This window comes from Prionailurus bengalensis, chromosome E3 (assembly GCF_016509475.1).
Source record: "Prionailurus bengalensis isolate Pbe53 chromosome E3, Fcat_Pben_1.1_paternal_pri, whole genome shotgun sequence".
NCBI classification, from domain to species: domain Eukaryota; kingdom Metazoa; phylum Chordata; class Mammalia; order Carnivora; family Felidae; genus Prionailurus; species Prionailurus bengalensis.
The window spans coordinates 9407800-9431040 of record NC_057357.1 but is presented as its reverse complement, the minus strand read 5'-3'; the positions used below and the strand labels follow the sequence as shown (position 1 = coordinate 9431040).

The following is a 23241-nucleotide window of genomic DNA, read 5'->3' as shown; positions in this document are numbered from 1 at the left end:
CAAATGAAACAACTTCAATTCAACCAGTGAACCTGTTTATCATCCTAAACAGGACCAGGGTTCCACCATCACATAAACCTGTGTCCTCAACCTGGAAATTCTGGTTTAAAACAAACAAACAAACAAACAAAAAACAACCCGCTGGTTTGTAGAAGATGTAAAAGAGCTAGACGTAAACAGCAGAAATGATCCGTATAAATCTTGAAGGCAATATGAATCCTACAAATCGGATTTCTTCTCTCTGCTCACCTCCGGGTCATCGTACAACTGGATATAAAACCCAGCAAATGTTATTTTTGTTTCTGAAGCAGCAAAGAAATTGTACTGTAAATTTGCCCCGATTCACCCATGCGAGGGACCGATGTGGCAGACCATCCATCTTGCTCACTGCAGACTGTCAAGGATGGCATGAATCCCCACATGATAAACAGATTCCTTCTCAGGTTTGTGTCCTGTAACCCACAGCAAGGTCAAAAGCATGGCTGCCTGGCTAACAAACCGCACGGTGCCACCGCCTGGTGCTTCCCCTGTTTTGTCTGGTGCCGGCCGAGACCGAGCTCCCGAATCACCGGACGGCGGTGCGTTTCTTTCTCGCAGGCGTTCCCGGCCAGTACTCGTGTGGATTTTTGCCACGCAGAAGCCCTGAGAGAACCGGACAGAGGCACTGGCCGCACGTTACTGGCGTCCCTCTGCGCTCCCAACCATGGCTGCAGACAAAGGCAAGGCCCTCAAGATCAAGTCCCCCCCCCCCCCCCCCCACCAACGCTGGGCCTGGAAATGTACCAGGAAAGTGCCGCTGGGCGGGTTTGCATTGGATCTCCACTCTGTGTCGAAACTGCAACTGACAACTCGAAGCGGAGTGCTCTTTCCGGGGGACGAGGATTCACGGACCGACACGTGCACACACACGCCACTGCGCTCTCGGGTCACGGAAAGCAGATTGGGCCCACGTGTTTGGCTAGGCACGGACAGATGCAATGGCAAATGGCCCCGTGGGAGACGCCACAAATCCTCACGCAGAGAGCATCACGTTGGAAAGGGAGTCATTTCTTTAGAAAGCTGTTTCCAGGAAGCCCTACGCTCCAGCGGCCGGACCGGCACCACAGCGGCTAATGAACCAGAACCAAGCCCGTTTTGGTGGGAGCACCACAGAGACAGGCTCTAGAGCCCCTGGCAAGGTGGCCCGGCCCCTGGGTGCAGGAAGGACAGGTGGTTGCCTGTCCTTGATCATCTTGACAGAATAAGAAACGTTGTCAACAGAAAAGGATAGTACTTTTTTTGTTTGTTTTCCCCCAAATCACCAAATGGAGGCCTCTGACTAAAACAATACTTTTTTTTTTTTTTGACAGAGAGAGAGAGAGAGAGAGACAGAGCATGAGCAGGGGAGGGGCAAAGAGAGAGGGAGATACAGAATCCGAAGCAGCTCCGGGCTCTAGGCTGTCAGCACAGGGCCCGAATCGGGGCTCGAGCCCACAAACCAGGAGATCATGACCTGAGCCGAAGTTGGACGCTTCACCGACTGAGACACCCAGGCGCCCCTAAACCAATACTTTTTTGAAGGAATAAGGCTTTCTTCCACTCCACGTAATTACAAGTAATTTAGAAAACAAAAAAAGGAGGAGTCCTGGGTTTGGCATTAAGATACGAACTTGGGGGTAGGGCCACCTCTGTTAGCCAGCTGTTTTAACAAGAGTGGGATTCTCAACTTCTTGGAACATCCTGGTTTCCTCATCTGGAAAATGCAGACAGCGTTGTAGTGAGGAATGAACCTGCCACATGGTTGGTGCTAAGAAACAAACCCCAAGTTGGATGTTTTGGTTTTTTTTTTTTTTTTTCTTTTCAAAGCAGTTATTAGGGGCATCGATCGGGCTGGCTCCTTTGGAAGAGTGCGTGACTCTTCATCTTGGAATTTTGAGTTCAAGCCCCACACTGGGTATAGAGATTACTTAGAAATAAAAGCTTTAGGAAAAAAAATAAATAAAAGCAGGTATTAAATTGTGTTGAAATACATTTGTTTATATAAAGGGAACCTACATTCAGTGTAAATCTCCTCCTGATTACTGCTGTTTCTTCCACAGTTCCTGGTGGATACCATGGAGATAACATGCTGGCAAAGGTAAGACTGTAGGGACATAAAGCAGATCAGGGTGGCAGGCAGGACTAGACTACAAAGGGGTCCCAGGGAATTCTGGGGGGGGGGGGGGCGGGGATGATGGGATTCTTCTGTGTCTTGATTGCCAGAACTCACGGGACACTTCCATGAGCCAAGAGTGAATTCTGCTGTATGTAAATTACACTTTGTCCACTTTGTGGACAAAGTTCTGGAAAGAATGAGATGTCATTCCCTTCATTCTTTCACCCGCTCCATAATCTGCTGAGTCAGGCCACTGGGCATATGGTGGTCGCCTGGTCAGAGGTGGTCCTGCCCCCTTGGGGCTCATGCCTAGTGGGGAGATGGCCATTCGACAGAAGTACCTAAAGGGCAGTGGGGGTTCTGAGGTAGGACAGGGGGCAGTGGGCAGGCAGGGGACACTGATGTGGCATGAGGATCAGAGAGGTCCCCCGGGAGGGGGATGCCTCAGGTGCGCTTCAGGCACGAGCAGGAGTTAGCCAGGTGAGTCGCGAGAGGCAGGAGTGGCAAGGGAGGTGTAGACTACTCCGGACATCTGGTGGGCTGAGGCACGAGTGAAATGTCGTGTAGCAAGAATATGAAGCAAAGAGAGGCCCCCTGAGGCTGGCCGGTGCAGGGGCTTTGAACGGGCCCCGATGTCTGCTGTGACCCTCACGCACTTGGGAGCCAGGGCAAGGTCTGTTAGAAAGTGGGCCTACCCTTCACCCCAGCGGTGCTTCTCTTCTGGGGACTCAGAGCGGCCACTAGGATGTGTATTGAGGCCTCATGTGGAAGAACACAAGACTGGGAACAGGGTCCATCGCTGGGAGACTGGGTCTCCAGATTGTGGCATGCTGATACAACATACTGCGTGCTATGTAAGCAGCGGCGAGGACGTCAGGGCTGGGGCCGCACATACCGGCACCCGGAGTATGCTGGGGGAGCCCACAAAGCAAGGGACAGAATGAAACAGAGCATAACGTTTGTGTACGTTGAGGGCCCATACGTACTTTACGTTTTGCATGGCTACGTAGATATGTAGAGGCGAGGATTTAAAATCATGCATGGAAACTGGGGCGCTTGGGTGGCTCAGCCGGTTGAGCGTCCGACTTCAGTTCAGGGTCATGATCTCACTACTCGTAGGTTCGAGCCCCGCATCAGGCTCTGTGCTGACAGCTCAGAGCCCGCTTCAGATTCTGTATCTCCCTCTCTCTCTGCCCCCACCTTCCCCGAGCATGCTCTGTCTCTGCCTCTCAAAGATGAATAAACATTAAAAAAATTTAAGGAATAAAATAAATAAAATCATGCACAGGAATGATAAACAGCAAATCCAGGAGGGGTGGCCTTCAAGGACCAATGAGATTAGGGAGAGGGATTCAACTCTATCTTTGAGGTTTTCTCTTACAAATAAAGGATTGGATGGTGGCCAAATGGTAAGGGTAAAGTTGGGTGTTGGAACATGGGTGCTTACTGCGTTATTCTGGGATTTTAAATATCACAGGCCTAATGTCAAAAAATAAGAAACCAATTCAGCTCCCTATTGCTTCAGAGGGGGAGAATGAACTTGCGAGCAGTGAGGCTGGGGCCTGGGGTCTTGTGGAGGCTGCAGTGCTGTAGGGGGAGAGCGGGTGCTGGCCCGCAAAGCAGACAGGCAGTGGGGTGGGGAGAAATATCTAGGTTCAAGACAGATGGAGGGGATGATATGGGGAGTGGATGGAGGAAGAGGGAAGAAACAGGGGTGCTTTCCACGGTGGGGTCTGGGTACCTGGACAGAGTGCTATTCACTCTGGTGAGTGCCTTAACAGCAGGAGCCTTAACAGCGGGTGCCTTAACAGCAGGAGCACCTTGGGGTGGGGTGGGGTGGGGTGGGGTGAGAGTGAGACCATATTAAGAAGGCTTATGTTACCATCATTTGTAAGAGCAGCTACCACTGAAGCTAACATCATTTCTCATGTACTCCCTGTGTGCCAGGCTCTGGGCTAAGGCTCATGAGAATGACCGACTGCACTCCTTGAAAGGACCAGAAGGGACATCCATGTTCCTCTTTTCACAGATATAAGACGTCACGTTCAGCGACACAGCTGGGAACCAGTCTGTATTCATAATAGGCCACCTATATAGTGGGGCCATGCCTGCACCCGCGTGTCCTTTCGTGGCAGAAGAATCGGGCCTGCCTTCCAGGACACAGTTGCTCTGCGATCCGTGTCAACATGCGTGAGTCTCAGAAACATGGCGGTCAGGGCCAAAAAGCCAACCCACTACTGGGGTGAGGGAAGGGAACCAAAATGTAATTAGCAGCGAGAGAAGGGCGTTTACACCCGGCTGCATCAAATTCTCCTGATGGCCCCGCGATGGGAATATAAATCCTGCAACTCCAGGTAGGGAAACTGAGGCTCAGACCGGCAACATGAGTTGTCCAGACCACGTTGGATGGAGAAGGATCCGAACCAGATTGAGAGTAGAAACTCTCCACATTTCCACTGTCCTTTGTCTGGCAATTACGGAAGTATAAGCATAGGCATGCTTTCATTCATTCATTCATTCATTCATTCATTCATTTGCTCGCTCGCTTGCTCAAGCATTCTGAAAGCACCCACTCTGTGTCATGCACTCCGCTGGCACTGGGGATAAGTGAGAATCAGACACCCATCTTGCTTTCAAGGCATCTATAGCCAGGAGGGCGGGGACAATTGGAAATGGGTCGTCTGCATATTTGAAAAGCCCAGCCACAGAGTTCACATATCCAATTTTGACAGCAATAGTAAGGTGTTACATTAAAAAGTGATCCATGTGGATTAGGGTTTTTTTTTTTTTTTTTTTTTTTTGCAAGGCTTCGAATCTTACACAAGAGTAGCTTGTAAGATTACAAGAAAGATATAGAAAGCAGAGACAGTGACGCGAGCCCCTATGAAACACACGAGGCATTCAGGAACTATAAAAGGATTATGAAAAATATTATATTCCAAAAACAGCAGGCAAACAACAGCTGCCTTAAGTTTCCCATACAAGCCAACTGAAAATCCTTGCCCGCCATGATTTCCAGAGACAAATCTCTCTGCAGTTTATCCGATCCACTGTTTAAATTTCCATACCCAGCCCTCTATCTGCAGTAATAATAACCCAAATTCCATTTAGTGTTCATTTGAGCAGTCAGGATAAAGTCGTTTCTTATTATCTCCCCACTGTGTAAAAAACAGCTTGAAGGTAGGAAGTCAGCAAGCATTTTCACCAAAAAGTAATTATTGTAAGTGACATTTTTACTGCTGGCATGCCATAAGGCGAACTGTGCATTCAGAAGGACAAGTTGCTGAAACAAAATGACAGGGTACTCTGTGACATTCTGACAAGAACCCAAACATTATTTAACTGGTGGCCGGTCTGATGCACTACTTTCATTATGTCCATAGTTTAGGCTTTGAGCCCCTGCCAAGCCAGGAAATTCCAAGTGACTACAAAGACAGACAAGTATGGAAAGATGGGAGAGCGGAGGGAGAAGATGGGGGGGGGAGTGGTTGGCCAAACGGAGCCGGGGTGCAGCGTGGTTGTGGTCCGGCACGTGGAAATGTGAACAAGAGGAAATCAAGGAGAAGATACAAGGGGGGTGTAGGGGAGAGGCAGAGAGTGGAAGACGGAGCCACGGGGGGACAGCAGCCTCGGCAGCTGCGGCCGCACAGTGGGGCGAGGACGTGCAGAAGGTTCTAGAGTGCCCGGTGCCGGCACCCTGGGTCCAGCGGGAGCTCTGGTGGCCTGGAAGGACCCTGCCCGGCTGCAGGCCCTCCCGGCTGATGGTGCCGACAGCTTCCAAGGCCACAACAGCGTGACCACTGGTCTGCAACACTTCTCAGTGGAGTTTGGATGTGGGTTGTGTGACGGAGCCACTGCACCCGAGCCGAAGCGTGGGGACTCCTCACTTTCCTCCGAGAGACGCACCACCCCTCTGAACAGCAAGGCTCATTTGCCCTCCTGTGTTTAGCCAGAAATCGACCAGGCCTGCACCACACCTCTTAGGATGTCCCCAACACCACGCCCTGTCCCAGCGGCAGGGGGCAGTGTAGACGGGCTCCTCAGCCCCGAACCCTGCCTCTGGGGCTGACAGCAGATGCTCATGGCCCCTCAGGACTACCGCCGACTTCTCCAGGCCAGCAGAAAACGTGGAGTTGTTTGTTTTTGAGTATGAGCAGCCTTTTGATGGATTAACACGGGCTTGAAACCAAATACACGGATACTTGAATAGATGTCAGAGCCTTCCATACGTGTCCCACCATGTCCCTGGACGTTTTCTACCGAGAAAGAACCGGAAGTAATCTAACCACATACTAACCACATCCATGCTACAAAACAGCCTTCTTTCTGAGGGCCGAGGCCTGCGTCTGATACCCCAGGGGAGTAAGTAAAGGGCCCTCCCCAGACCCCATTCCCGAGGGTCTCCCCCACCCACAGGAAGGTCCATTCCCAAACAGGTGGTGGCATCGAGCATCAGTACACAACGTCCCCTCCTTGGGCTGGCAACACGCTTGGGCTCCAAGCCAACCTTGCCTTATATCGCTGAAACTCCCAGCAAACCTGCCAAATCATTTGTTTTTTTCCAATGGCAGAAAGGAGTAACCAGAGGAAGGTTTGGGGCAGGAACCCCTGGGGAGGACCCTCTGCTGTCCTCCCTGGGGAGGACCCAGGAAAGGAAAGTGTCTCCGTCGGTCCTGGTTTCTTCTGTAATAGGGAACATCCGTGTTTTCTCTCCCACAAGCCCGGATCCTACTGGGTCGCGCTGGCCAGGATAGAAGCGAGGGTGGGAAAAGACAGCAGCCCCAGCACGCAGCGGGTACTGAGCTGGGTGTGTGAACAGAACATTTCTAATGCCTGCCTAAGGAACTCTTACAGTGACATTAAAGCCCAAATCCTTTACTTGTTAACTGAGAAAACTAAAACAACTAAAATAAAATAAAAGCAAGGTTATTTAACTTGAGCCATGTAGAGCTTACCTCCCCAAACTTGACTTCTAGGCCACTTGAAGAGAGGGCCTGGGCTTTCCATTCAATGAGAGGGCCCTCTAAGTGCCAGGCAGGGTGCTAGGGGACGGGGGCACGGTCGTGAGCCAGGAAGACTTCATTAAGCAAGTCACGGTCACAAAGACCCTGAGACGAGGGCGGGACGGGGACGCTTGGGGGCACCGTGACCCCGAAACTGAGGCTGGGTGGGTGTGGAGGAGAGGCTGCGGTATGCCAAGGCCTGGGTGGAGAGGAGATGGGGGCCGGGTCACACACTAAGAAGGTGGGACCTTAGGGAAGGGCGTGAAGCAGGGAAGGGAGCGTCCCAGCCGAAAGTGCCATCTGGGACGATGGCTCTGAGGCTTGGGCCAGGGTGGGGACTGAGGGAATGGAAAGAAAAAAATTCTGCGAGACACTTAGGAAACAGAAACTGTGTGTGTGTGTGCACGTGTGCATCTGTGCGCACACACACGAGTGTGTGTCTGGGAGGGTGTGTAAGAGGGAGAGAAGGACCGAGAAGGGCTGCCAGGGTTTGGCTCAGATGACCAGGGTTACAGGCTTGCTGTTCACCGAAAGGAGCAGTCCTGGAGAGACGAGGCTGAGTTCAAGGTTGGGTGCATTTCACTGGAGGTGGCCCTGAGTTCTTGGGTCTGGTGGTGGCGGTCCACCTGCGGTGGGAGGAGATGGGAGGCAGACGGTCGCTGCACACACAGGTGCGGGAGATGCTAGCCTCTGTGACCGCTGCCTCGAGGTCACCCAGAGACCCGCGGATGATCGGCTCCTCCCGTCCGACACCGTCCTGTGCCTGCCTCATTCTCCAGACTGTTTTTCACTCTCTCTTCTCCCCACACTGGGGAAGCACACGGGGGAGAGACGTTCTCAGCAACCCTGGGCTGACCCAGCTGTGGCAGAGCCAGGGCGGGCTCGGCAGAAAATTCGGGGCACCTGTCTGCCCTCTCCCAGGGATCCTCGTATTTGTGGTGCACGTTGTACAAGCTCTTGAGGAAACACGCACATCAAAAGCAGAGTTTGGGAATTCAGCGTTCATTTAATTCAGTTCAAAATTAAAAACCCTTCTTAAATCACGATTCGCCTTTTGCAGTGAACCCGGTCTGGCGAAAGTTTGCACTGGGCGACACGGTTGGCCCTGCTTCGGAGCTCGGTGATCTCCCGGCTTCCAGCTTTTCTGCAGATCTATACTGATTTAGAAATAATGCTTTCAAATTACCTTCAATAACCTTATTACCGAACCAGCTGTGTGTATGAACACTTATCAATGCGTCCCTGTGCATTAAGAGAAAATGTATGTCATACAAACAGTCTAAATATATATTACTGAGATAGGAAAAAACAAACCCTCTAGTTAAATTGCTTTGCTGTAATCAAAGATTAATCACTCTGAGCGTGTGTGAGTGTGTGTGCCCGCGTCCTCGCTTTTACTCCAGGGTTCCGTTTCTGGCTTTGGGCAAACCTGTCCATCCTTCACCGATATTCATATTCTCCGGCAGACCGGTCACACCGCTGTTCCGAGGGTGGAATTAGTTTTCCCGGATTTCTGAGAGTTGGAGGTGGTTTTGGATATTGGTTTATTTCTGCGCCTTCTAGGCCTGCAGCTCAGAAACCCTCCTGTCCCCAGGCACATGGTGGACAGCAGGCTTCGAAGCGTCCATATGTGCAGAGGCGCTAAGCGCCTGCCCCGAGAGCAGCCTGTCCCTGCTCAGTAACACTGCCAGGCAGCCTGGCATGTGGGTAATGATGTTTGGGCTGTGACGGAATGTTCCTCAGAGGATCCAGGGCCGATGGCAGGCACCAAATGTGACGGTGTGGTGGGCCGGGACCCGGCTTTCCAACAGCACGCAGGCGGGTGAATGGGTCTGGCCCCACACGGGCACCGGGCCATGCCGAGCAGAACCAGTAACGTCTCGTACACGACGGTATTAGAAAAGCTATTAAGGTACGTTATTTTACACATCCTCCTAATCTCTCCATACTGCTTTACTTAATTTGTGATGAAATTGTTGAGAAAGGGTACTTAATGTAGGACAGTCAGTAAAAGTAATTTATCATCTTCCCGCTTCGGTGCTCACGTTATCAGCGAACTCATTTTCTGCATGCATCATGCAATCAGCCTATTATTTGCATATTAATCAGGCAGTGGACCACGAAAGAACTGTATCCCAGCCAAACGCCGCACTATCTCAGGAGAAACACTCCGTAATTATCATACATCAGTGTTATGATGTGGTAATTGATTATAACATCTTTCTGCTGCCCCTGGGGAGCCCCTCTGCTCACCCAGCTCCAGGCACTCTGGACAGATTGTTCTTTTCCTCCCCAAAACCGAGTCACCGCTGCTGTTTTCGCCGACTGCTATTTCCGTGGAGTATCGATTCTCTCTTCCAATTTTGGGAGGTATTTAAACCACGTGGAACGCAACTGACCGTAACTCATGGACGAGCAGGTCTAGCCACGAGGAAGGCACGTCCCTCTGGACTCCGTGTTCTCTCTCTCTCTCTCTCTCTCTCTCTCTCTCTCTCCTCCCTCAGCTTTTGGCTTTGGAGATGCTGCTGAAGCTTCCAAGGAAGTTTCCTTATCAGACAAAATGCCCCAACTTCAGTCCCTCCTTGTTGCAAAGTTGGTACAAAGGCAGTTCGGCTGCTTTATTTAAGTGCCAAATGACAGACTAATTTTGGTCCTCTCATAAAGGACAAACCCAACATCTGCCAATTCAGACTCAGACTATATTTGGGAATCCGGTTCCAAAGGGAAGAGCAAAACACAAAATCAAGATGAAGCTGGTGATGGAGCCTCCCGGTTCGCTCTGTATCGGAGCCCCCCCTCCTCACTTCTCGTGCAGACCCTGAGCGTGGCCCAGGGGCCAGTCGTAAGGGGCTGGGGCTCGGGTCCCTGGCTGGCTCAGGGCTCCCAGCAGGGAGAGGGCCAGACAGCTGAAGGGCAGGGCTATCCTTCAGGAAGGGAAAGGGCCCTGCACCACTGTGTGTATTTTCCGTGCACGTAGACGGGAAGGGTTTCAGAGCAGCACCGACCTGTATCCCCGGCTGGATGGATTATATACGTTCCATTGCAAACTGCATAAAGTCGGGTCCGGCTCTGCCACTGATTTGTCGCTGGCTTCTCTCCTCTTCTCCTGCCCAACTCCTGGCTGAAATACAAGGGACGCGTCCCGGGGTAATGGAGGGATCTGCTTTTCTGTATTTATTCAAATTTATAATTTGGATCCAGTTTTGTTTCTGGTTTTGAAATGTGGCCTTGGCTTCTCTCTGAGCATGTCGTTCCAGGCACCGACCCTTTACCCATGGGGGGTGGGGTGGGGGACAGAGCCCTCGGGGCTGAGTGACAGCTCGCCTGGGCCCAGCTCCATGGCAGTAGGGCCGCTGGCCTCAGGACCACGGTCGCTTTTTCCATCTTCTTGACTGAGCGCAAATCACCGCTCATCTCTGAGCCTTGGTTTTCTCCATCCGTAAGGTGGGGGAAATCACTTCCCCTTAGTGATGGAGGATTAAAGGTATCAGCTCTGTGCAGGGCACATAAAAGATACAAATACGCGAGTTTTCTCCTTTCAGGCCTGAAAATCACCTGAGGATAGATACGCATGTCAGCTCCTTCGTCTTTCCCTGGAACCAAACCACTGAAAGCCCAAGTCCTCACTTGCTCCTACGACCCACTTTTGCTTCTTGCACCGAATGCCCAACGTACTGTAAATTCTGATTTCCGAAGAAAGCCTAAAGGGGAGAGAAGGGAGACGTGTCCGGAGGCCTGTGACGAGGTTCCGCAAGGGCTTTCTCTCAAAGGCGATTTAGGTGGCGCATGGAGGTCCAGGCAGAGCAACCAAGGGAACCTGAGTGGGATGGCACGGCTCACCCGTGCCGACGGTCGGTCACCCCTATGTCCCGGCAGGGTGGCCGGGTTCCACGCCGCTCGGCCCCAGACGGCATGGGTGATAGAACCTGCAGCCTTTCCTCTGGAAGCTCAGGATTTGGGGTCAACTTTACAGGATGGTAGACGGGCAGGCAGCTTCCAAAGACCGATGGCATTTCCGAGAAGCCGGGAGTCTGGAGAGCTGCACGCAGCTTCCCCTGCAGCAGACCCTGGCTGCCGGCTTCCACCCGGTGATGTTCCCGCCTGACGAGCTCCACCCCAGGAGCGAGCGGCTGGACTGCTTTCCTGTTTGAAAGCGGGAGGCCTGACGTTCTGTGTGTGCACATGTATCATTCACGTATACGCAGGGCAACGTGTAACGCAAGTGTAGCAGCAGAAGTAAATGTTCCAACGGCGGCCCCTGTTCTTTTTATTTCCTTTTAAACAGAGTTTGAGTCTTTTTTAAGTTTATGTATTTTGAGAGAGAGACAGAGAGAGAGAGAGACAGCATGAGTGGGGGAGGGGCAGAGAGAGAGAGAGAGAGAGAGAGAGAGAGAGAGAGAGAGAGAGAATATCCCAAGCAGGCTCCACACTGTCGGCGCAGAGCCCAATGCGGGGCTTGAACTCGCGAACCGTGAGATCGTGGTCCGAGCCAGTATCAAAAGTCGGTCGCTGAACCGAATGAGCCACCCAGGTGCCCCCAGCGGGCCCGGTTCTGAAAGGCTTTTGTACACAAAGTCATTTAAAGCTCCCAACAGCCTGGGAGACAGGTCCCGTATTAGCCCCATTTTACAGAAGAAGAATCTGAGACAGAGAATTCGGGGCACTTGCCCAAGGCCGCACCGTCGCTCGGCGGCGGAGGCCGGACGAGCCCTCGGCAGTCGGCTGAGCCCGCTGCGCACACGGCCGCTGACACGCACTCAAGGCTGGTCACTGCAGGGCAGTTGCTTAGGTTTTGCTGTTGAAATCAATGGAAATATTTCTCACCAGTGACTGGTTAAATAAGATACCGTATATCCAGATACGGGACTTCCCTATAGCTGTAAAAAGAGGAGAAAATTCTTTGCATACTGGGCTAACAAGTACCTGCTACATATTGCTGCTTGAGGAGAGCAAGACACGGCACCTGGACGCCTGCAGGCTTCCTTCTGTGCAGAACAGTATCTAGTTACAGGGACCGTCTGCAGGAAACGGGATAGGACGGTCTCTGGGGAGGGCGGCTGGAAGACGGGGGTTTCGGGAGGGTGGGCGACTCATTATTTTTCTCAATTAAATGTTTACTTATTTTTTTTGGAAACATTTTGTTTTTAAATTATTTTTAACGTTCATCTATCTTTGAGAGACAGAGAGAGAGCACGAGCACGGGAGGAGCAGAGAGAGAGGGAGACACGGAATCCCAAGCAGGCTCCAGTCTCTGAGCTGTCAGCACAGAACCCAACACGGGGCTCGAACCCACGAACCACGAGATCATGACCTGAGCCAAAGTCCGACGCTCAACTGACTGAGCCACCCAGGTGCCCCGATGTTTACTTATTTCTCAGACAGAGCGTGTGTGAGCACAGGAGAAACAGAGAGAGTGACGTGGGGCCTGAACTCAAGAACCATGAGAGCACGACCAGAGCCGAAGTCAGATGCTTCACCAGCGGAGATCAACTCATTTTTAAAAAAGGGGTGTAAACTCTTTGAAAGCTTGCATTTTATAATCATGGTGTACACTTCATTTATTCAAGAAAACCCCACAAGTCATAATTTTTTAACAAAGTCAAATCTCTTACCCTGAGTTGCTCTCTCTCTGTCTCTTTTTTGGAGACGTAATGGTGGCAAATCCCACTCTAGGAACAGAGACTTTGGGGGCTGATTTACAAAGGAGCAGTCTTTCCCAGGAACGGTGAGGCTGACGTCTGCTGCCTGAGAGCGAACCCCATGCGGGGCCTGCAGGTACAGTGTGCTCCGGGTGAAGGCAGGCGGGGCCGGGCCTCCGCTCTCCCCCTGCCCTCCTACGTTAACATTGCAGTGGGGGCTGCTTCCGGGTCACATGGCCAGACCCCCGTGGTGAATTCCCACAAAGCGGCGAGTGCACACGCACTAGGGGGAGCTGACAACAAGTCCCATTTCGAGGGGGCTCAAGAGAGGGCCCCCTCCTGTCCTGTGGCGTGGCCGAGGCCCCTCCTGCGTTTGCTGTGCCCGGCCTGAATCTCATCATTCTTGAAGGGTTAGCTCTAGAATGCCCAAACCCCTTGTCACCTGAGCTCAGCTGAGATAAGGCTGACAATTTTTGAAAGACATTAATTAGAAGGCAATTCACAGAGCACAGTTTCCTAGACCGTCTGGGCTGGCACAGGGGATATCTCGCTCTTGGCAGAGCAAGTTACTCCACTGCACCCGAGGTGAGGAAGGAACTTTCTAGGCCCTGGTGGGACATTCCCTAAGCCCCGCCTCAGCTGAGGGCCCCAGGCCTGGTGGCTCTGGGGCATGTGCTCGTCGGGCTCACAGCCTCCTCAGCCTACCCTGTTTGAACAAGGCCCTTCCCCGTACGGGGCCAAATGACCGTTGGGCTTTGGGCCATCATCGTCCACCTCCTCTCCCTCTCTGCCTCTGAGCCCCCTAAGCCTATCCTGTGGCCCTGGACAATTTCTTCTTGAACTGTTCCCCCGTCCCCCGCCTGCGCATATTCAGCCACTGCTAATGCCATCTCAGTGCCCTGCATACTGGAGGCTATGCCGCTGGCCGAATCTCAACCCCTCACCTGCCCCTCCCACGGTCCAGCGGCGGGAAGTTATTTCCTGCTTATTTCCTGGCTCCCTGTGGTCCAGCGGCTCAGCTCTGAGGTCAGGAGTTTCTTCCCTCCATCCTCTGATCTCTTCGGATGGGGTGGGTGAGAACTCAGGAGGGCTGTGCCACCGATCACGGGCCTCAGCCCCCCTCCTCTCAAGAAAGAGCCACTGGGGGCGGGTAGGGGTGAGGAGAAGCACTTTGGTGGGAGAGGCAGCAGGTACACATCGCAGGCCCAACACCACCGGGGAAGGGGCGGGGCAGGTCGCCAAGGTCCCCCTGAAAGAGCACGGAGCCTCCCTTCTGTCCCACCGTCCACACTTTTCTCCTCCTCCTCCTTGTTCTTCTTCTTCTTCTTTTTTTAAGTTTATTTATTTATTTTGAGAGACAGAGAGAGTGAGTAGGTGAGGAGCAGAGAGAGAGGGGGAGAGAGAGAGAGAATCCCAAGCAGGCCCTGCACTGTCAGCAAAAGGAGCCGGATGCGGAGCTCGAACTCACGAACCGTGAGATCAAGACCTGAGACAAAGCCAAGAGTCGGATGTTTAACTGACTGAGCCCCCCAGGCACCCGCACACTTTTCTTCTCACCACACAAGCCTCAAGGCAGCACAGCCAACGGTAGACTACACACAGGAAAGACCAAACGCTCCCAGGATCTACTCTCCTACTGTCGTTTTAAAAGGAAAACAAACCAAAAAAAAGCCCTCTGCGTCGGGGGCTTCTCACCCTTTTCAAAGGTTCTGCACATGCCATGTGCTTCCCTGTCTATGAACTTTGTACCTGCAATGTTCTCCTCCCTGACCCCTTAGCCCTTTACGGCCCAGTCCCTCCATGGGGCTCCCTCAGCGTCGCGGGGCCTGCACCCACACATACCGACAATAGGAAGGCAGGCTGTGTCTGAATCCAGAAACCCATCTTTTGTGACCTTAGAAGAGTTATTCCTTTATCACGGCGTTCTTGATATAACAAAGCATCCGAACGCAGGTTGCAACCAAGAAAGAAAGGCACGCATGGCACACTGAGTTCTCCTGGCCACACTGCGTCGATGAGTGGGTGCACAAGGCCGAGCCCCGAGCCAAATGATCAGCAGCGGCCCACCCTCTGCTCAGGGAAGGGCACTCTCTAGTTCATAGGTGGCTTTCCAGAATCCTCTTTTGTTTTCGATCTGTTCTCTGTGGCCAGGTATAAATCAGTTATATACAAATCTTTTCAGGGGTTAGAAAAATTCTTCTTAGAGCGAACCGACAGTTACGATCACTGATTTATTTCGATGGAAGAGAAAGAAAAAAAAATCAAATCAAATCTAGTCTAAGGCACTAAACTGAGGCACTAAAACTGACAAGTTTTAGATACTGCCATGGAATTTTCTGGCGGTCCCTATTAACAAGCTATCCAAATGCCTGCCCGAGAATCCCACTGCTGAGTTCAAAGCACTAAACCCCGGACAGATTTTCCTGGTCATCTCACGGGCACCAAGCAAGAGTCATTCTGCGTATTACACAGGAATGTTGGCCCGTCCCTAACCGGGGGCTGTGGCCACGGGTCTCTCCTGGGTGTGTGAGGCCACCCACGTTCAAGACACTGTGGCAGCTGTCTCCTCGGGAGGCAGCTGCCGCTCTGCTGACTGACAACAGTCAGCCATGGGATTCTCCACGGGTGTAGAGGACCCGGAACCCACTGCTCCTGACTCACATGCTGGGAAAAAACTGGATGTTGCAGAATTAATCCGAGGAGACTGGGGCATGCTTTGGCTTATGCGGTTTGCAATAATCCATCTGAAGGGTGGTGTGGAAGCTTATTAACTGCAGTAACAAAATGCTTTCGTGTTCAAAAGTTACGCTCTGTAATGTAATGACTAACATCGCATCCAGGAAAATCTGTTCCTTTCCCTTTTTTTTCCCTCCCCCTTTTAGATCGTCTCTTGTCTCCTTCCTTCCCTTGGGGCAAAGAGATTAATCACACCAAGGAACTGTGAATATAAAATGAGCTGTAGGGAACGAAAATGGAAAAAAAAAAAAAAAACAACACAAAAAACCCCAGCGGTTTACCAGATCGTATCTGCCTACCGATCTATGTACCTACCTACCTACCTACACACGTGCCCTCACACAACCCCCTTCCGTGCATCTTGAGGTTTTCTCCCCTTTAAAAGAAAGCCAGCTACCTGATCAGCAAGGACTGGAGGCCACACTCAGGAGAAACAACCCTTACAGGGCCCCTCCCTTCATCCGTAAGTGCTTTCTTTTGCTTCCCCAGAGCATGGCGATCGCTAAGCAGCGAGGTCAGCTGATGCCTGGTACCTGGGACGGAAGACCGACAACAGGAAGAAGCAGAGAACCAATCCCCAAAGGACTATCTCCCAATAAGTCTGCCGTATGAGGTCAAACACGACCCCGTGCAGAACCACCGGCTCACCTCCCCCAAGGCACTGGGAACTCCGAAAGAAGCCAACTCAAAAACGTTTGTAGGGAACTAGACTGCCTGGAAACCTCAACGAGTACCTGATTGGAAGTTCTGGCCTTTAAAAACCTACCTATCTATCTACCTATCTATCTATTAAAAGTTAACTCATGTGATCAACACGGGACCCTCTGCTCTATCTATCTATCTATCTATTAAAAGTTAACTCATGTGATCAACACGGGACCCTCTGCTCTATCTATCTATCTATCTATCTATCTATTAAAAGTTAACTCATGTGATCAACACGGGACCCTCTGCTCTCCTAACTCTTCGTCAAGGCCCCAACAGCTTCCAAGAAAAAGCGCAGACCGCCAGCAGAAAATGGCATTGACCCTCCTGACTGCCCGAGGCCATCACCCCAATGCTCAGATCATCAAAGGAACATTCAGGAACGGTTCCGTTCAAGAAGAGGAAGGGGCGATGTAATTAAAAGTTCGGTCTCTCTCTCTCTCTCCTCGTAAAGCTTATCAGCAAGCTTGACGTGCACATCATTAAGGAAAACGGAGACCCCGAGGGGCAGCAGCGCCTGGCACAGAGAGGCAGGCAGGGAGCCTTTAGTGAGGCAAGCAGACTCCTGTGTCAGCAGCTTGCTGTTCAGATGAGTGAGGCCACTTCACTCCTGGGCATCTTATCGCCATGGTAACTGAGCACAGAGTCCTGCGCTGGGCCCACGCATTCTCTGCCGGGCAACTGTAGTCTCTCACTGCTGGGCCGGGCTTCCAAAGCCCTTCCACACCCGGGAGGCTACTCTGGCCACTAGGCCAGCCCAGGGCCCGGGCTGCTCAGACGCCGAGTGTTTCTCCCCAGCATCCAGGAACCAACCAACCTAGGCTTGGAATTACCTTCCCACAGCCATCTGTTTCTACCACGCTGAGACACCTCTGGCACGGGCCTCATGGAGTCACCGCCAAGGACAGCACCTTTCTGGGCCTGGGGGCCTTGAGGAAGGAGTCCGTGGTAGCCGCGGTGAGAACAGAGAACTCGAATCCTGGGGAAATCCTGGAACCGGAGGCTTTGCTAACGTGCCTCTGGGGCAGCACGGCTTCACTGGAGGCTTCCTCACAGACGTTCATTTTCTACTCTGTCGAGGAAGATTCTGGCGTCCCCTCTGGGCATCCATCCCAATGATACAGCGATACTCATCATTACAAAATAATTCTCTTTTTCAAATCTAAATCCCACAAAGTGAAAAGCTCTGCTACTTTGCCTTTTAGAAATACTCCTGAAAAGAGACCACTGGTAGTAAAGAAGTTTCACGCGAGAAAAACTGCCACCCACAATCCTGCCACAGTGATCGTCTTTCTTTCAACGTCGACGAGTGCTTTTTCTCGTCTTTGCGATCCAGAGAAACGTTTTTGCTTAGCGACTGTCATGTTAAAAAATTTGTACTTTCCTACAACGTAGGAAATATTTTTCCATCTTTCCCCCTACAATCCCCACAATGAGTGTTTCTACTGACGACTTCCCTATTGCTGACTGCCCGTGGGTGCGATGGGCAAGCGGTCTATAATCCGTCGTCTCCCGTTTTGCCGGGATGACACAGGGAGAGGCCCGCCTGCCACCTCTTCACAGAAACTGCTGGAAAGTTCTTTGGTGCTCATTTTGATCCAGAGGCTCCCTGCCTCCGCCAATCTGCAGACTCTCCAAGAGTCTTACACATCGCTTTATTTTATAAAGTAATTTGACATCTTATTACAAATACCACTTACGTCCCTCTGAGGGGCCCAGCGTGGTTTCCCTATGTCGGAAATGTGACAACGGACCTTCCAGCACAACAGCAAATACCTGCCATACGATAAAGAGCGAGAGGCCATTCTTCAAGGATGTGTTCGCACATGGAGAAGATTTTGGCATCGATCATGACTGACTAGGAGCTGCGGGAGAGCTCCTGTTTTCTTTGGGAACAAGTGATTTAAAAAAAATTTTTTTTTTAAATGTTTTTGAGAGAGAGAGAGAGAGAGAGAGAGAGAGAGAGAGAGAGAGAGAATATGAACATGGGAAGAACAGAGAGAGAGGGAGACACAGAATCTGAAGCAGGCTCCAGGCTCTGAGCTGTCAGCACAGAGCCAGACGCGGGGCTTGAACTCATGAACCCTGAGATCACGACCTGAGCCGAAGGCAGAGGCTTAACCGACTAAGCCACCCAGGAGCCCCAGGAACAAGTGATTTTGATCTAAAATACGTTCGTCACGATCTGCCAAGTGTAGTCCTAACTCTTGGGCAGCAAATACTCTTGGAGAGTTTAAGGGGAGGCCAACTTTCCGCTGGGGCAAGAGGCGAGGCGAATTTTCCATGCAAACGTCTGTGAAGCTCTGGCACAAACAAGTCTGTGCATTATTTGTCCTGATGTATCTGGGACGCGAGCCGGCGCTCCGTTAAGTTCTCTGGGACTCGCTACTTCAGTTGACCTACCCAGACGTGAGGGGGGGAAGGAAGTACATGTGGTCCCTCTTCAGGTGGACAAACCACTCCATTCAGAGGTCCGGCCAAGAAGACCAACGATTTGGGTAAGACACCGACTTCCACCCCCCGTTTTGGTCAAAATCAAAGGGAAGCACCCAAAATGCAAACTCAACCAGGCCCTTTGCGGCCGATACCCCGCTCGGGGCGCATCTGTGTGCGGTTCGGTGTCTCTCGGGCCGCTGCCCACCTGTTCCGTGTGCTACGCACGTTTGCCCTCATAAAACTTGCAGCAGGCTGGCGGGCTTCGTGCCCCTCCCTTGGCTCTGAGTTTTCAATGAATCGATGGGATATGGAGGCCAATCCGTGTGTTTAGAAAAATAAAAGCGAACAGAGGAGCAGCTCAAGACACTGGCTGTTCCCAGAAGCCGGGCAAGGAAGGCTCCGAGCTCACGGAAGCACAGGGTGGACGTGTGACGACGGCCAGGAGCACGGTGCCGCCGCAAGGGGTCCGCAGAGCAGAAACACCGGCTCAAAGGCCCCGGGGCTCCACATGCCAACCGGAAGGCGCCAGGTGTCTCGGCCGGCCGGCACTGCAGGCCTTCCTCCCTCCAGCCACCTCTAGGCTGGATTCCCACCCTCAGCCCTTACTGGCTTCCTTCGTCCCCATCCTTCTTGCTTGAAGGTGGCCCCAAGGTCTTCTGGATGGACTCAACTTCTGCCTGCCCATGACCCTGCCGGGAGAGGTCCAGTCCCCTCCTGTTAGAATGGAAGCGCCTGCGAGTGCAGAATCTACCTCTGACTTGGACCCCAGCCCCCGGTCCTGAGCACCTAGAAGCCACAGGCCGATGAAAGAATTTGGTGGCGAGCAGGAAAATGCCGGAGGAAACCCTCACGCAGCTGCTAACTCTCCCTGTGTCCGTTAGAGACCAGGACCACGAGGAATCCAGTGTGCCAGCCGCATATGGTGTTTTCGGCTCACCGAATCCAGAACCAGGGATCCTCGGAGACCCCCCGCTACAGACCAGAGGACCGGGAAACGTAGAGGGAGGGAAGTATTCCACACAAAACAACAGAAATCGCTAGTTACCTGAACTCACGCAGCCCTGCTGCTGGGGGTCCTGTAGTGACGTCACAGAATGGAGGACTGAATAAGACAAAGGGTTACAATTAAATGAGGAAACAAACCCCAGGGGTTTAAAACCTCCTAACACACGGAGCATAGCAGAGGGTAGACGGCATAAAGTTCCCAAAGGTCCCACTCGTTACAGGGGGGCCAGAACTCGGGGTCCACGGAGGCAGAAGCTGGAGCCCGTTGTATCTTTCACCTCTGTGTCTCTGGATGATTTCCTTTCCTGATTCCCTGATTTAGCTACTTGACTTTTACCTATATTTATGTACAAACAGCATTTTCCTAATTAGTAACTCATTTTCTGCTGCTTATAAAATTAGCTAGGCACAGCTTTCTGTCTCCGAAAAACTAAAGTCAGTCCCATGGCAACAGGTTGTGGAGGAAGGGGACAGTTCTCCGCCCCCAGGCGCCGGCCAACAGTCCAGGGCGCGGCTGGTGGCCTCACCACCCCCTGCATACATTTCCCTTCCCCCCATCTGCAGAAGCCCAGGGAGGGGCTGCCCTTACCTGGCCCTTGCTGTTGCCCTTGGACAGGCAGGACACCCTGGCCCAGCTCGCCGTTCAGCCAGAGCTGCATCCGGATGAAGGGTTCTCGGCCTTTCTGGGTCAGCTTGCTCCAAGGCTTCGGCCGGGACAGCATGTCACTGACACTGCCCTGGGACAGGCCCAGTACCTGGTGGGGCAACCAAAGACATGCATCGGTGCCCAGGATTTAGTGTGAGGCCACCAAATGCTTTAGTGATGCACACACATGGCCACGGAGAGGTGGGGACGGACGACACCCAAGCGAGGGCTCCAGGGGCTGAGCGCGGAACCCCTGCCCGGTGGATGGCGCCAGCCTGGGGTTGGGGAATCAGCTTGTCACAGGCCCCGGTGGGCGGAGGCCCTGGCTTGGGGAGCCCTAGTTACAGTCACAGCTTTCTACTCCCAGGGAGAGGAGCGGTGGGAGGAGGAGGGGAGGGGATCTCGCCCAGGGCCTCCATCCTGCCAAGGCCTCGGGGGTGGCGTCCCGACAGCCCGAGGAGGAAGCGCTGAAAGCTTGCTCTTTGCCCGGAGGTGCCAGGAAAGGCTGAGGTGCCGGGGCCAAGGACCCCTTTAGTGGCCAGAGCGGCGGGGGCCGGCGGGGTGCGGGAGGCCGGTCTTCTTTGTGGCGCTGGGCCGGGCTGGCACCGAGAAAGGTTTGCTCTCTCTGACCGCATCCTGCTCGGCAGTGGGGGCCCAGAGGTGAGCCGGCGGCGATGGGGGCGCCAGCCTGGGAGTGAAACTCACTGCAGACAACCGACAAATTGCACGTACATGCCCGAGTTTTCTTAACGCTCACATATGGCCATACATATGTATGGGCACAAACACCCCCCACAGGACACAGATGCAGCCCAGAGATATTTAGGGGCTGCGTTCGATCACTCTTTTGAAAAGTTCTCAAGTTCCAGAATAAACTGCACTCACGGGCCAAACAAGTTCAACGCTATTAAGTCTCTGCTAAATTTAAGGCATGAGCACAAATGTCTATTTAAATGTTCTCAAATGATATTTTTACAACACTGAACTAGAAATTTCAAGGGACTTGAAATTCTCATCCTCACTTCTATCCGCCCCATCACCTTTTGTAAAATCAGGACAAAGAAATCACAATCAGATATTGTAAGGATCCACCGCACGGTTCGGCGCAAACGCTGAGCGGAAGGCAGGACAATGCAGGGCAGGGAGGGCCGGGAGGCGGGAGGGGAGACCCCCGCGTGGGGGTTCCTCAGAGGCCACTGTCGACCCCACCACATACCCCTCGGGGAGGCTGCCTTTCAGGGGAGTGGAGCGCTTCTCCTTATGCTCAGTAATGACTTAGTCTGAAACAACGCCGGGGTATTATGTTTACCTTCTTTTTTACAGGCCTGGTAAATCCCCATTATCGAGAAACTGTTACCGGGAAGTGCCTGGCACAGAAAGGGTCTGGGGGCTCATTCAGAAATCACTGACTTTCGTGAGCCAGGGAGGGAAGGGGTGGAAGCAGGGGCTTTGCGGGCCAGTTGCGGGCATGGCAGTTGTGCCCGGGGCCACCTCTAGCTGTGTATTCTGGGCAGGTCACTTCACCGATCTGGCCGACAGGACCCAGGAAAATGCTGAATTGCGAGACAGGTACGATTATGCCTATCACATGACAGAAGCTTCTCCTGTCACATGCATCTTCCTTCTCTAGGTCTCTCTATGGGATCAGAGCTTTTTTGGCCAAAAAAGCCTGCAGAGTTGTGTCTGGGCCATCCTGGGCAGAGAGACGGGACTTGAACTCAGGCACCGGCCGGCTGGGGGCATGTAGTTTCAACCTTCCTGAGCTGCACTTTCCTTATCTGTCAAATGGCGACTGTCCGCACCCTCACGTGTCGCTGGGAGCCTAAAGGAGCATGGTGGGTGACACGGCCTAGCCCAGAGTCTCGCCCCAGGTGGGGCGAACAGTGGAACATTCGTCGGCCGGCCTCTCCGGAAGTCTGGGAGTGGATAAATCTTTCTGCCCCGTGGCTCGCTGAATGGGGTGACGGCCACGTCCTCCAGACAGATGCTGCCAGAGAGCGGCGAGAAGAGATGAGAACGCCCAGGCCCCCGAGCCCACCCCCTTACCTTCTCCCCGAAGATCCTTTGGCAGATGCCGTTCTTGGCCAGCTTCTCTTTCACCTGCCGGGTGAGCTCGATGGTGTCCACCTCCTGGTACATGTAGATCTCGTACTGCTCCGGGGTCAGCGGAGGGACCGAGGGCTTGGCGGGCTTGGACATGGGCACGATCGGGGAGGAGGGCAGGGGGCTGTTCTGGGGCGTCTCGCTGCGGCTGGCTCCGGTCAGGCTCAGCTCCGAGCTCTGGGAGTACGGCGACTCGGCACTGGGCCACTCCTTCCAGTACTCTGACGACGACGAGGGTCCCTGGAGCTGGCCGCGCTCCGCCCGCGGCTGGCCGCCACCGCCCTTCTCCTTCGCGCTGCTGGCTTCTTCCAGCTTGGCGTCCTCGGGAGGAACGGCGCTCTTCCTCTCCGGCTGGACGGTGCTCCACCAGTGGTCCTTCCACACGCCGCCGCGGCCCAGCTCGTTCTTCACGTGTCTCAGGACGCCCTGTGCAGACTCGGCCGCTCCCTGGAGGTCCAGCCCGGGCGCGTCCTGGGACTCTTTTTTGAGGGCCGGGGGGTTGGGCAGAGCGGAGGCGCTGGCGTCGGGGGCGGGCGGGGGCTTCTTCAGGGAGAGGGCGAGCGGAGGGTAGCCGGACACGGACGACATGGGCGAGGAGGGTATCAACTTGGGGGTCAGGATGGCAATGTCGGCCTGGGACAGTGGCGCTGGCTTTAAGGCGGGGTCGAGGGCGGCCTGCTGGGCCTCCATTTCGCGGCGGGCCTGCTGCAGGATGGAGCGGATGGCGTCGTCCGAGCTCCCGCTGCTGGATGCGGAAGAAGGCTGGGCCGGCTCTGCTGCACGGGGCAAACACGGAGGTGAGATGGCGGCGGGACCGTCCCCAGCGGGTGGGAA

General features: G+C 53.3%; 1 protein-coding gene across 9 annotated transcripts in view; it reads right to left on the bottom strand.

The window, feature by feature from the left end:
• CUX1 (cut like homeobox 1) overlaps window positions 1-23241 on the bottom strand; it is a 377056-nt gene that overhangs the window by 44228 nt on the left and 309587 nt on the right. For 6 of the 9 annotated variants that reach the window (XM_043559788.1, XM_043559787.1, XM_043559786.1 and 3 more), the window contains exons 18-20: window positions 22351-23183; window positions 20248-20413; window positions 19699-19755 (exon numbers count right to left, since the gene is read on the bottom strand). The exons of the other annotated variants lie outside the window; for them this stretch is intronic. In XM_043559788.1, the coding sequence (XP_043415723.1) occupies window positions 19699-19755; window positions 20248-20413; window positions 22351-23183 (1056 nt within the window). The remainder of the gene's footprint in view (window positions 1-19698; window positions 19756-20247; window positions 20414-22350; window positions 23184-23241) is intronic. 9 annotated transcript variants of the gene reach the window in all.